Source organism: Pelophylax lessonae, assembly GCF_965119305.1.
Source record: "Pelophylax lessonae genome assembly, chromosome: 3".
Lineage (NCBI taxonomy): Eukaryota > Metazoa > Chordata > Amphibia > Anura > Ranidae > Pelophylax > Pelophylax lessonae.
Window position 1 is genome coordinate 142,191,833 of NC_138770.1, and position 14,158 is coordinate 142,205,990.

The 14,158-nt window shown below is 41.1% G+C and overlaps 1 protein-coding gene across 1 annotated transcript in view; it reads right to left on the minus strand.

Moving 5' to 3' along the window:
* The window catches only part of GREB1 (growth regulating estrogen receptor binding 1), a 227,440-nt gene that overhangs the window by 133,553 nt on the left and 79,729 nt on the right, over positions 1-14,158 (minus strand). Inside the window, exons 3-4 of the mRNA XM_082252227.1 lie at positions 2,352-2,465; positions 751-927 (exon numbers count right to left, since the gene is read on the minus strand). Of these exons, the coding sequence (XP_082108353.1) occupies positions 751-927; positions 2,352-2,465 (291 nt within the window). The remainder of the gene's footprint in view (positions 1-750; positions 928-2,351; positions 2,466-14,158) is intronic.

Sequence of the window (14,158 nt, forward strand, 5' to 3'; positions counted from 1 at the left end):
AGCAAGTAATGTAAGTACCTAAATTTGACCAGTTATTAGTCTCTCACGGTCCCCTATACAGCAGAGCTCAAGCTGGAAGAGGGAGAAGCAATTGTGCTGCAGTACTGACATGCTAACAACGAGTATGATGATTGGAGAGAAAAGCAGGGTTACAGAGAGATAACAACATCAGTGTGTTCCTTCTCCTTCTCTGTCCAGTTACAGGTGAGGAAAAGGACAGGAGCTAGTTATATTTTTTAACTGCAGTAGAATAAAATCAGGTGTCTTACACTGCCAGACAGGGCTGTGCTTTAATGCAGAGCAGTGTAAATCTCAAGACTGGATAGACAGAAATACAAATCCTTTGGCAGGTAACGGGGATCCCTTCTACATATTTCATGTGTGCATTTAGGTTATTTTCCTGGAGTTCAGCTTTAGGTATAACCCCTGTAGCATACAACACACACACCACACAAACATATGTACAGTACATAAAAACACCAATGCACACACAATGATCTCAGAGGAGATAAATTATACAGGTCATACATTTCAGTCATGGTCTCCAATGAACATCTCTTCTGGATTATTGCACATTCATGCTCTCTGTATCTGATCTTTTTTTAGCTCTGGCTTTGTCTCAGGAAGAAGTCACACTGCCCTGACTTCCTACTGCACTCTAATCACAATATGTTACCATTCAGCAGCCATCAGGACAAATCACAATCTCAACAAGTCAGATATTTATAGAGCATCCAGTTAATGACATACCCAAGAGCGCATTGCGACCATTGTCATCAGGGAGAAACCTCTTATCCACAGCGCACACTAGAATATGGTCCGGTAAACTAGGGGACTTGGCTCCAACCAACAGGAATCCGGGGGGCACTTCAAACTGTTCTGTACACACAGTTGCCAATCTCAGGTCTTTACCAGCTTGGCAAAATCCTAAAACAAGAAACAAGAGTTTAGTAAACTGATTTTTACATATATATGTAGCACCCTCCTAGGTAGGTGCTAGAAAACCATTAGGGAGGCCCTGTCTGCTTATCAGGGGGGCCTAATTGTTCAGCTAGGCTGTCATGTGTTTCCAGGGGTGACTGTTGTGTCTGGGGAGTCTCCCCGCTGTGTCCAATGAGGGTGAGGGCTCTTTTTGGACAGTGGAGGAAACCTAGCCAATAGCACTCCAGGGCTTGTATCTACCCCAGAGGGCAGAGTCTGCCGCAATGCATCCTGGGGTAGGGTATAAGTTTGAGGGGAGCACATGACGCAGAGTCCCAGGAGGAGGGTGACGGCTGTCTCTCCTCCTGTCAGCGGTAGTGAAGGTGTCCTGGGCAGCCGGCCTAGAGGATGAAGGTTAAACTGGGCTGCAGAGAGGGATCCAGAGTGCTTTGGAGCTGCTGGGCAGAAGTTTCGGGGGAAAACCAGTGTCGTGAGTACTTGAAATCGCCCAGGGGTCTGCCTAGGAGAGGGAAGCACTCCAGAAGGTCAGAGGGATCCAGAGCCAGTTAACCGGTAGAGAAGGCTTAGAAAGGGGGTGCCAGTGTCTAAGCCCTGAAGTTAAGCAAGTAAGAAAGAAGGTGCCGGTGTGGGCCCTGAAGCGTTCAGCAGTGCAGCAGTGTATACAAGTAGCTACCTCAGCAAGGGGTGCTTAAGGGAGTTTAAAGAGGACTTGTTTATGTGAGAAAGCAGTCCTAAGTCAAATCAGCGTTAACAGGCATCCTGCCAGCGTTGACCAGCGTTAACCAGCATTAACCAGCATTAGCCAGCATTGACCTGCATCCAGCCACTGTTCAGTCTGCGCCAATCAGCATTTTTCAAGTGTCTCCGCTAAGTTGTATATAGTTGAGCCAAAGGAGTATCCCACTTATCCCTTCTCCTATCCAAGTTACAAAATAAATACAAAACTCCAAAGATACTGGACTGGTCATTGTCTCAGTGCTCACACTTAGAGAAACATTGCACCCGGTGGCCCAGGGGGACCCATATCCAGCAAAACAGCTGGGAATCCTGCTACATATACATATATATATACACAGTATATATAAATATATATATATATATAGTTTAGTCAACTTCATTTTTATATATATATACAGTATATATATATATATATATATATATATATATATATATATATGTGTGTGTGTGTTTACAACATGTTTTGGGTTTTTTGTTTTTTTTTACTCATTTTATTTTTTTACTCATTAAACTTTAGGGCCCATTCAGACCTTTCTGCTTGGTTACAGTGTATTATTGAACATGCAAAACTAAGCCGACAACATAGTAAATACAGTAATCATTACAATAAGTTTGGTTATCTTTACACCAATACACCTGACTGGTTAGTACATAAAGTCTGTAGCACTTACCGTCTGTTGTACAGCAGCCTTCAGGGGGAGGTTTGTTCTGATATGAGTGAGGTGGACTGCTTGATTCAGACCCGTCATCGTCTTCCTCTTCATCGTCATTATCCAAACGGCCACCTGTCAAGAACACAACACATTAAAACTTTATAAGACATTTCATGTCATCTTCTAACATGCATCTTTTCTGGATGGGACATTCGTTTTTTTCTGCTTCTAATGCTGATGAAGGAGGTTATGTACAGAACCTCTGAAATACATTTACAAGATAAAATATTCATAAGAATTACATGTTTGTAGGCTCAGTTATTCCTATTCTACATTTTTACTTTTTTGTAGAACAATAAAAATGTTGTAGCCTTATCTTCTCTCCTAATGAAAAGTGAATGTATTCAAGGACCATCTTCTGATGCTGGTGGAGTGACCACTGACGTTGCCCCAATCCTGCAGCTGCACCAAACAAAGGCTGAACTTTCTGAGATGCTCACAGAGAATGTATTAAACTACAGTAGCACAAGGGAGCGGCTAAAGAATCACGCACGTAATTTTAAATTACATCACCACTGTACATTCGTTAAAACGTTAGAACCAACTTTATTACAGCATCTCCCTGATGTCGAGAATGTGGACTGAAAGGCATATGTGCAGCACGAAGGTCCTATGAGGACAGGTAATTAGTGGGGTTTGCTGCATTTTTTGTACAGAAAAGGATAAAACTATAAGTAGCTAACAAGACATTGTATGTGGGAAACATGTTAGCAGGGCCGGGACAAGGGGTGGGCAAGAGGGATGGCTGCCCTGGGTGCAATGTTTTATTGCAGGGATGGGGGGTGCCTTGACCTTAAGCCTAAGGGAAGGGGGGGCACAGTTTGGCATCCTCGCCCTGGGCGCTGGATGACCTTGTCCCGGCACTGCATGTTAAACCAGCCTTTTGTAAATTTTTTAACGAGCAACCCTTGAAATAACTTTCCGGTTTCAGGAAACCCCTGCTAATAATTACTATATCTACAGCTCATGGTACATAATGTGTGATGTTCACTGGGAAGAATACTCCGAAGTCTGGCTATACATGAGTCATTTTTTTTTTTTTATTTCTTCGCTCAACCAATGGATGTGAGGATCAGTGAATCCCTCCTACTGCACTATTGTATTCTGACAGTAGGGAGACTTCCCCACTGTCAGAATACACTGATCAGCACTGCTGGCTATAGCTGGCAGCACTGATCGAGAAATATTTTCCAACAGGTTGGCTGTACACAAGCACAATCACTTCCGCTGAACGGGCTGAATTTTGATCCATGTATTGCCAGCTTTATACTTGTCATTGAGCAGATTACCCCCTTTACATATGGCTAAAAAAAGATTAATGTTCTCAGTAGTTAATTATCTGGGAGGCAGACATTTTTCAAGAAACCCCTAGCAACCTCTGGAGGTACCCTAGTTCAGATTCAGAAAGGCTGTGTTAGGAAGTAAAGGTCTACTTTAATGATCACACTTCTACAGAAGGGCTACAATTACAAATTGTTACAAATCAAGTATTAGGCTTGGCTCACACGAGCCCAACTCCAACGTCACGTGACTTTCAGTGCAACCTTGGAGTCCAAATTTGATACGACTTTGATGTGACCTTTTATACTTTGAAGTCGTATCACAGTCGGACCAAAGTAGTGCAGGAACCTTTTCTAAAGTTGGACAGATTTGTGTAGTATCAGTTAAAACAGCTCTCATAGGGAAACACTGAATTTCACATGTCATCCGGCTTGGGGTCTTACAATGTCGCATCATTTTGAACCAAGCCTTACAGGGAGATCTGATACTGATAATTCTATATTGAGAACAATTTTTTGCAACATAAGTAATAATAGTTAAGTAATAATTAGTAAAATGGAGAAACCAACTAGATTTTAGTGCAAACAGAAATGTATATGAGAAATGATGTGTAGCAGCACTGTAAGTCCCCGTTCACACTGGGGCGACCTGTGAGGCGACCTGGTCGCCTCACAGGTCGCCGTAGGTCGCCTTCCATAGGGAAGCTGCGGACCCGTTCTAATAGGAGCGACACAAGTCGCTCCGACTTAGAAAAAGGGTCCGGAGCTTCTTTGGGGCGACCCGGAGCGACCGTCATAGACTTCAATGTTATGAAGTCCGTGCCGGCCGCTCCGAGGTCGCGGGGCGAGCAGCGCGCCGCGACCTCAGAGGTCGCCCCGGGAAGTAGAGTCGCTGCTATGTGAACGGGCCCCATAGTAATGTTTATTAATACATCATTATTGATAATTATAATGATTTCTGCAGGGTACAGGTAGTAGTAGCATAGTGTTTTTTTTTTTTTAAAAACCTCGCACAAAAATGCATTTCTTGTGTAATTATTCCTTATTGTCTTTGCAAATGTTGGTGAGGAAAGAAAATTGACAGTTTAATAGTTTTTACTTCTTTTTATTTTTTACTTCTGTTCAAGACTCCAAGGATTACCCGGGAGTTTACATGCATCAATTTTGCCATAGAATTTTTTCAACTGGGATTTTTTTTATTTTATTTGCACATATTTTTATTTATTATTATTATGCAGGATTTATATAGCGCCAACAGTTTGCGCAGTGCTTTACAGCGCAGACAATATAGTTACAATACAATTCAATACAGGAGGAATCAGAGGGCCCTGCTTCCTTAGGGTCCTTTCACACGGGCGATCTGATCAGATCTGCCTGTCAGTCTATATGACTTTAAAATCAGCAACTTTGAAAAGGTACCTGCACTACTTTGATGCAACTTTTGATGCAACTTTGAGCCAGAGAGTGTAAAATTGGATCAAAGTTACATCAAAGTCACAGCCCATTGATTTCAATGGCACCCATTCCCATCTATGCGACTTTAAAAATCAGCGACTTTGAAAAGATACCTGCACTACTTAAATGCAACTTTTGATGTGATTTAGAGTGCGACTTTGAGTGCAGCTTTGATCCAACTTTACACTCTGGATCAAAGTCGCATCAAAGTATTGCAGACACCTTTTCAAAGTCGCTGATTTTTAAAGTTGTATAGATGGGAACAGGTGCCAGTGAAATCAATGGGCTGTGACTTGACGTGCAATTTTAAGTGTTTAAAGTAGCTTGCCAAGTCGCACTAGTGAAAACAGAGCCTAAAACTCATTAGTCACGTGTAATGCGCAATAGCAATTGGTCTGTATCCTTCTAAACTTTCAAAAATGTTCCTTTGTACCTTATTTCTTTCATATATTGTGGCGGTCATGTGACACCCTGCCCCCCTCTCTCTCTCAGGAGAATCTGCTGGTCTAAACGAGGTTAGGAAGACAGGAGATCATGTGAAGGATAAGAGGGATGGGTGGGATAAAAGGGATAGGAAGGATGGGAGGGATGGGAAGGATAGGAGAGATGGGAGGGATAGAAGGGATAGGAGGGACAGAAAGGATGGGAGGGATAAGAGGGATGGGAAGTATGGGAAGGATGGGAGGGATAGGAGGGATGGAAGGGATGGGAGGGATAGAAAGGATAGGAAGGATGGCAGGGATGGGAAGGATGGGAGGGATAGGAAGGATGGGAGGGATGGGAGTGATAGGAGGGATGGGAAGAATGGGATAGATGGGAGGGGTAGGAAGGATGGGAGGGATGAGAGGGATAGGAAGGATGGGAGGTATGGGAGGGTTGAGAGTGATAGGAAGGATGAGAGGGATGGGAGGGATGAGAGGGATAGGAAGGATAGGCAAGATGGGAGGGATGAGAGGGATAGGAGGGATAGGAAGGATAGGAGGGATGGGAGGAATAGGAGGGATGGGAGGGATAAGAGGGATGGGAGGGATAAGAGGGATTGGGGTGGGGCTGGGCAGGTCGAGGCATGTCTGTCTATGAAAGACTGACAACCTTTTCAGGAAGTGAAAAACAGCTTAGCAAATTCAGATAAAGGGAGATAGCGTTGTCGGTGAAGAACAGGAAGAAGCTGATTGTCCAGCTTATATAAGACTTTCTAAGCAATATAAGCAGCTAGCCAGAAAATGAATAATATCAAAGATAAAGATATTTAACATACTATTAACAGGAAAAATTGCATTTTTGACTGGAGTTTCCCTTTAAGTATCAAAGTTTGTTGCCATTAAACGAGTGTGCGCAATTTTAAAGCATGACATGTTAGGTATCTATTTACTCGGCGTAACATCATCTTTCACATTATACAAAAAATTGGGCTAACTTTACTGTTTGTTTTTTTTTTTTTTTAATTCATGAAAGTGTATTGCAGATATCACCCCAATTGTCCTCCCCGCTCCTTCCAAGACCTCCTGCTCTCTAGCTTCCTTGTTACCTAATCCCATGCTCACCTCCAGGACTTCTCCAGAGCCTCTCCCATCCTCTGGAACTCCCTGCCTCAGTATGTCCAGTCAGCCCTTACCCTGTCCACCTTTAGCCAATCCCTGAAAACTAATTTATTCAGGGAACCCTTCCCCACCTCCACCTTAGAACTGTACCTGAGCCCCCTCCATCAGATCACCCTCACAGCTATTACCTTTTGTACCACCTCCCCCTCCCTTTAGATTGTAAGCCCTCCCATTCCTTCTGTATTGAACTGTACGGTAATTGTACTATCCCCCCTCTACATTGTAAACCTCTGCGCAAACTGTTGGCACTATATAAATCCTGCATAATAATAATAATAAAAGTGTAATAATATTCCTTAACGGATACCAACTTGTAGGATTATGGAAGAGTCACAAAGACAACAACTTGCTCTTCTCCTAAAATCAAGCCACCTTATACTACAGTATTAGTACTATGAGTACCACAGGCCATAAAGCCCTAAAAACCTTAAAATTCAGAACCCTGCTATGGTATAATGATAGTCTGTTTGAAAGTGTTTAGTGGAAATTAGTCAGTGAAAAGGACCCAGAACAAGCTTTGTGATCAGACCAGGCTTTTGGGATCTTAAAGAAAATGCTAATTCCAGCTCCTAAACCATGTAATGGGAGGAGGAGGAGGAAGTCAGAGCAATGCTTATGAAAAGGTGCTTTGAAAGCACAGAAGCATATAAAGTTTTTTTGTGTCTACAGGAGTCCTTCTTCAATCAATTGTTACAAAACACTGATCACAAGGCAAAGTGCTCCTTCTCCTGTGGTCGGTTTTTTCAAGAATGCTACACCTCCAGAGTTGTTAAAGCTCATTTAGGAACTGGTCTATTCAGGCTACGTGCAACAAGCTTGGATAAAAAATATAATCAATACAGAACAAACAGTTCAGGACACATTTCAAGATTATGTAAACCCAAAATTTCATATTCTTGATATGTGCCTGCTGTACCATGTACTTGTATGAAAAAGTTAAGCAGGGAATGACGCGCCTGCGCCGGAACTGACGAGCAGGGCGTATTGATTCCTGGGAGCGATGACGTTCAGCTCCCAGGAGTCAATGCAAGAAGGAAGTGACGGCGGCGGCCGTGTCCGTAGAGGGAGGAAGAGGAAGTAAGGTAAGTATATTTTCTTTAAAAACAAGGTAAGTGAATAAAAAAAAAAAAATGAATTATCCAATTCTTTTACAGGTAATTTAGAGCAAGTGGACAGGGAAAAAAAAATTTCAGGGTGGAACTCCGCTTTAACCAATTGCCGACCTCACTGTAGATTTAATGCTACATTGTGGGACAACTGTGCAGAATCACATATATATCAGTGTTTCTGCTCTTCCAGGTAGGGGGCAGGTGCTGGTGGCGCTGGCGTGTCGGCTGTGCTGTGATTCGTCACAGCACAAGCCAATCAGCGGGTGCCGACCAATGGATGATCACCAGCACCCGCTAAGCGCCGAGGAGGAAGACAGGACAGAGCTCTGTGTATGTAAACAATACAGAGTTCTGTCCTGTGAGCAGGGTTGTGCTGGTTTTTGTTTTCCTGCAAAGTCAGGAATAAAAACCAGCAAATCCCTTAGTGAAAGCACCTCACACTACACACATAAACACTGGTAAGGCACATATTTACCGCTATGATCGCCTTAGATGTTTAACCCCTTTCCAGCCAGTATCATTAGTGCAGTGACAGTGTATATTTTTAGCACTGATCACTGTATTAGTGTCACTGGTTCCCACAAAGTGTCAAAAGTGTCAGTTAACGTCAGATTGTCTGCTGCAATATCGCAGTCCCATTGATCGCCACCATTACTAGTATAAAAAAAGTAAAAATTCCAGTATATGTACCATAGTTTTCGCCCAAACCAATCAATATACGCATTTTGAGATTTTTTTTTACCAAAAATGAATAAAGAAATTCGATTTTTTTTTTATTTTTTTACTGCATATGTTTTATAGCAGAAAGTAAAATACCAGCAAAAGAAGGTTCTATTTGTGGAAAAGAAATTACATAAATTTCATCTGTGTAAAGCGTTGTATGACTGCAATACTGTCAGTTAAAGTAATGTAGTGCCATATAGTAAAAAATGGCCTGCTCATGAAGGATGGGGGGTAAATCTTTCATGGGTCAAGTGGTTAAGTTTGCCGATATACACATTCCCATATGCAGTGTATTTTAACAGCATTCTTCTTGTAGAAATGTGTAGCTGCCAGTACAAGTACAAATATATGATGCTCGGTCTTGCTCGTTCATGCAACACTGTACACAAATGAAGATTATATCTTTTTTTTTTTAACAAATAGATGTTTTTTTGGTGGTATTTAATCACCACTGGATTTTTTTATTTTTTTGTTATAAAAACAAAAAAATAAAAATATGAACAAAAAAAAAAAAAGAACGCTTTTCTTAAGTTTTTGTTACACAATTTTGCTCCTGATGGACTATCTCATTTCTTGAGGCCCTAAAGTTCCAGGACAGTACAAATATCCCCCAAATGACCTCTTTTTGGACAGCAGTCCAAGGTATTTATTAAGAGGCATGGTGAGTTTTTAAAGTTGTAATTTACATACTCCCATCAGAGTAGTTGTGTCACTGTACTACTCTAAGGGGTAATCAAGGATTTTATTTTTTTTGATTTGACTGCTTGTTACAGTGATGATCACTCTAACAGCAATCATTTGAGCTGTCATGAATGGCTTTTATTCATTGTTTACTATTGTGATGCTGTGATTGGCCCACAGCTATCATATGGTACAGGGGTGATTGGCCCAGGTACCATGTGATAAATGGTGACCAATCACAGATCAAACACAGCAGTAAACAATGATGTCATGAATAGATTCCATTTATGACTCTTATTAACCTTATGTCATATGATCGCACAGCAACACACAGTGGCCTGATACTGAGCACCGCATTTCGCTGTGTATGGTGGACACAGCGATTGCAAAGCAAGCCACATTTCTCCTATTATCTGATGTTCAACATCATATACAGTGGGTACGGAAAGTATTCAGACCCCCTTAAATTTTTCACTCTTTGTTATATTGCAGCCATTTGCTAAAATCATTTAGGTTCATTCTTCTTCCTCATGAATGTACACATAGCACCCCATACTGACAGAAAAACACAGAATTGTTGACATTGTTGCAGATTTATTAAAAAAGAAAAACTGAAATATCACATGGTCCTAAGTATTCAGACCCTTTGCTCAGTATTTAGTAGAAGCCCCCTTTTGATCTAATACAGCCAGGAGTCTTTTTGGGAAAGATGCAACAAGTCTTTCACACCTGGATTTGGGGATCCTCTGCCATTCCTCCTTGCAGATCCTCTCCAGTTCTGTCAGGTTGGATGGTAAACGTTGGTGGGCAGCCATTTTTAGGTCTCTCCAGAGATGCTCAATTGGGTTTAAGTCAGGGCTCTGGCTGGGCCATTCAAGAACAGTCACAGAGTTGTTGTGAAGCCACTCCTTCGTTATTTTAGCTGTGTGCTTAGGGTCATTGTCTTGTTGGAAGGTAAACCTTCGGCCCAGTCTGAGGTCCAGAGCACTCTGGAGAAGGTTTTTGTCCAGGATATCCCTGTACTTGGCCGCATTCATCTTTCCCTCGATTGCAACCAGTCGTCCTGTCCCTGCAGCTGAAAAACACCCCCACAGCATGATGCTGCCACCACCATGCTTCACTGTTGGGACTGTATTGGACAGGTGATGAGCAGTGCCTGCTTTTCTCCACACATACCGCTTAGAATTAAGGCCAAAAAGTTCTAGAGAGACCAGAGAATCTTATTTCTCACCATCTTGGAGTCATTCAGGTGTTTTTTAGCAAACTCCATGCGGGCTTTCATGTGTCTTACACTGAGGAAAGGCTTCCGTCGGGCCACTCTGCCATAAAGCCCTGACTGGTGGAGGGCTGCAGTGATGGTTGACTTTCTACAACTTTCTCCCATCTCCTGACTGCATCTCTGGAGCTCAGCCACAGTGATCTTTGGGTTCTTCTTTACCTCTCTCACCAAGGCTCTTCTCCCCCGATAGCTCAGTTTGGCCGGACGGCCAGCTCTAGGAAGGGTTCTGGTCGTCCCAAACGTCTTCTATTTGAGGATTATGGAGGCCACTGTGCTCTTAGGAATCTTAAGTGCAGCAGAAATCTTTTTGTAACCTTGGCCAGATCTGTGCCTTGCCACAATTCTGTCTCTGAGCTCTTCAGGCAGTTCCTTTGACCTCATGATTCTCATTTGCTCTGACATGCATTGTGATCTGGAAGGTCTTATATAGACAGGTGTGTGGCTTTCCTAATCAAGTCCAATCAGTATAATCAAACACAGCTGGACTCAAATGAAGGTGTAGAACCATCTCAAGGATGATCAGAAGAAATGGAAAGCACCTGAGTTAAATATATGAGTGTCACAGCAAAGGGTCTGAATACTTAGGACCATGTGATATTTCAGTTTTTCTTTTTTAATAAATCTGCAACAATGTCAACAATTCTGTGTTTTTCTGTCAGTATGGGGTGCTATGTGTACATTCATGAGGAAGAAGAATGAACCTAAATGATTTTAGCAAATGGCTGCAATATAACAAAGAGTGAAAAATGTAAGGGGGTCTGAATACTTTCCGTACCCACTGTATTATTAAGATTATAAATACAGAATTGTAATACCATAGCTAGGAAATTCCAGTAGAAGGAGGCAGATAGCAAGTCTTATGCAGCAAAACGATCCGACCAGAAGTTACATGCAAATATTGCTTTTGCCAGCTCTAGTTTGCATCCAGGGCCAGCGGTTGTGGTCGCAAACAAACCAGACGCAGTTATTCGTCCAGCTTCTATGTGGCCATAGCACGGGATACTGCTGTGTCCGAATGTGGAATTTAGCCGAAACTGGATGCTACAGTCTAGGAATCCTGATCCCCATTATCAGGGGTCTCCAAACTATAACCCTTCTGCTGTTCAGGAACTACAATTCCCATCATGCCTAGTCATGTCTGTGTATGTCAGAGTTTTACAATGCTTCATGGTACGTGTAGTTCTGCAACAGCTAAAGGGTTTAGAGATCAATGCCCTATTTAAATAGGAATCTCGCTATCAGATTCCAGCTGGGAATTCTCTTCTTCTTCTCCCTCAACAGTGTTCTGTGAATGGATTTAGGAAATAACCATCTCTTTCTGAGGTGTGTTTTTGGGAAATAAATAGATATATTTTTTGGGGGGAATCTAACCCATGGATATATATATAGATTTTCTTTTTCATTATTCAATTTTAATGCTATTAAATTGATTTATTATGCTATGGATGCTTTCTGTTTTACATCTGATTTTCTTTATGTCTGTCCTACATTAATATTCCTAATAACTCATCTAATACTTATAACATTTGTATTGGGCTTATATTCTTATTCATTATTTGGGAGATTCAGGGTTTGGAGAGATTCTTTTAATAGATCTACATATACGAATATTTATCAAATATATTATCAATAATAAAATCGGTTCTGAAACCTCCCTTCTGCAGGCCAGCATATATGAGTGTCCCGTTTTTGCAACCAACTGCCATTTTCTCGCTTGAGCACCTCTTGACTAGGAATTGCCATATTCCATAAAACAAGTTGCAATCTGGATGAATATTTAGTCAAACCACAGTGGTAAGTAGCCCCTTATCAATGTTCACATATCTTGTTACAATGTATTGATGCATTGTTTTCAATGTTCAGTATTGAGCTTTATTTATATGTCTTGATATATATGGTCTATAGAAGTTAATATTCAGACTAAGTTAATCAATCTGAGGTGATAAAAATGTCTGTATACATATTATTGATTATGCTTTGATTTATTTATTGATATAAGTGTGATAGAAAACATCCTCTGAGGAAGCCAACATTATCGGCGAAACACGTCGGGATTATCTGCCTAGAAGTATCACTGAACTGCTTGATTATACTAAACTTTCTCCAAAATGTCAAGATGGAGTGATTTTAACGTGTATATGTGTTCTATTTCTAAAAAGAACTTTTAACCAATCAAATAAGTTATATTGAATTTTATATACATTTTTTTGTCAGCATTTAGTTATTGGCACCTAAAAAATCACAGCTCCCGAGGGAGCAACCCTTTTTTGTGCTCTATGTTTATTTAAGGGATGCGGTGCTTGTGAGCTTTCCTCTGACAATACTCTTCTTGTTTATTTTATTTGTAAGTACAGTCTGTTGGTATGCACTTTTGGCAAAGTCCTGGTTTCAGTACCCAGCATGGACACACTCTGCATGGAGTTTGCATGCTTTTCCTGTGTTTGTGTTCATTTCCTTCTCAACCCAAAAACACACAGGTATGGTATTTAACTGAAGAAAAACGTCCATATCGCTGTGTTAAAGATTAGCGTTTAACCTCATTGGGAACAGGGAATTATGGGAATAGTTTAACCCATTCAGTAAATGCTGATGCTTTACAGGTTATTAGGTGGTTGAAAGAGGCTTCCATTAAATTAAGTGAAGTAAACAGCAATATTTAAACCTAAAGTGATAAAAGCTGTACTTTCCAAAGTCCAGGATATTGTTTGGAAATACAAATTTTTACCTGATATAAATACAAAAGGAAATTAAGAGTTGGTTGACTGGGATCACCAGAGCACAAACATATTAGTAATGACCGCTGAAATCACAAGAAAAATGGTTTTACAGCATCAGATTTAGCTGTTAAATTCATTTTTTTATTTATTACAAGTATTTATAAAGCACCAACAATTTACACAGCACTTTACACACTATATATTCACATTAGTTCCTATACTCGAGGAGCTTACACCCTAAGGTCCCTACCTCACATGCATACGTACACATACTATGGCCGTTTACCTTGTAATATGTCTTTGGAGTGCGGGAAGGAACTCACACAAGCATAGGGAGAACATACAAACTCCGAGCAGATAGTGTACTGGGCAGAATTTAGACTGAGCGCACCAGTGCTGCAAGGTTAAAGTACTAACCACCAAGCCACTGTGCTGCCATCACACCCATTCATACAACGGGTCATCACAGCCACTGTATCTATGACAATGTGTCCTTTTCGAAGAGGTGAGTTTCCTGTATGGGATCCAACCAGACGATTTACGGATTTTATAGTCTTGGTGAATTAAAATAAAATAACATTCATGATGCAATAAATGCTTTGCATCCTTCTTATACGTTCAAATATTAATTAAGCAAATCCAAAAAAATCAAGCATGTCAGGGCTGGCTTTGAAAAGTAAACCTGTCATGAATATGGGGCTGCTGACTCTGACCTCCTGCTGCTAGTACATAGCTCCCAACTGTCCCTGATTTCGAGGGACTGTCCCTGATTTGGAACAAAGTCCCTCTGTCCTTCTTTCCTCCTTATTTCTCCCTCATTTTGGTCTGATCTATACAGTTGTATATAAAATGCACTTTTTATCTTTCAAAAAGTGTTTCCAAGTGCTAAATTTTCCATCCAATTTCTAAATGGCTGAATT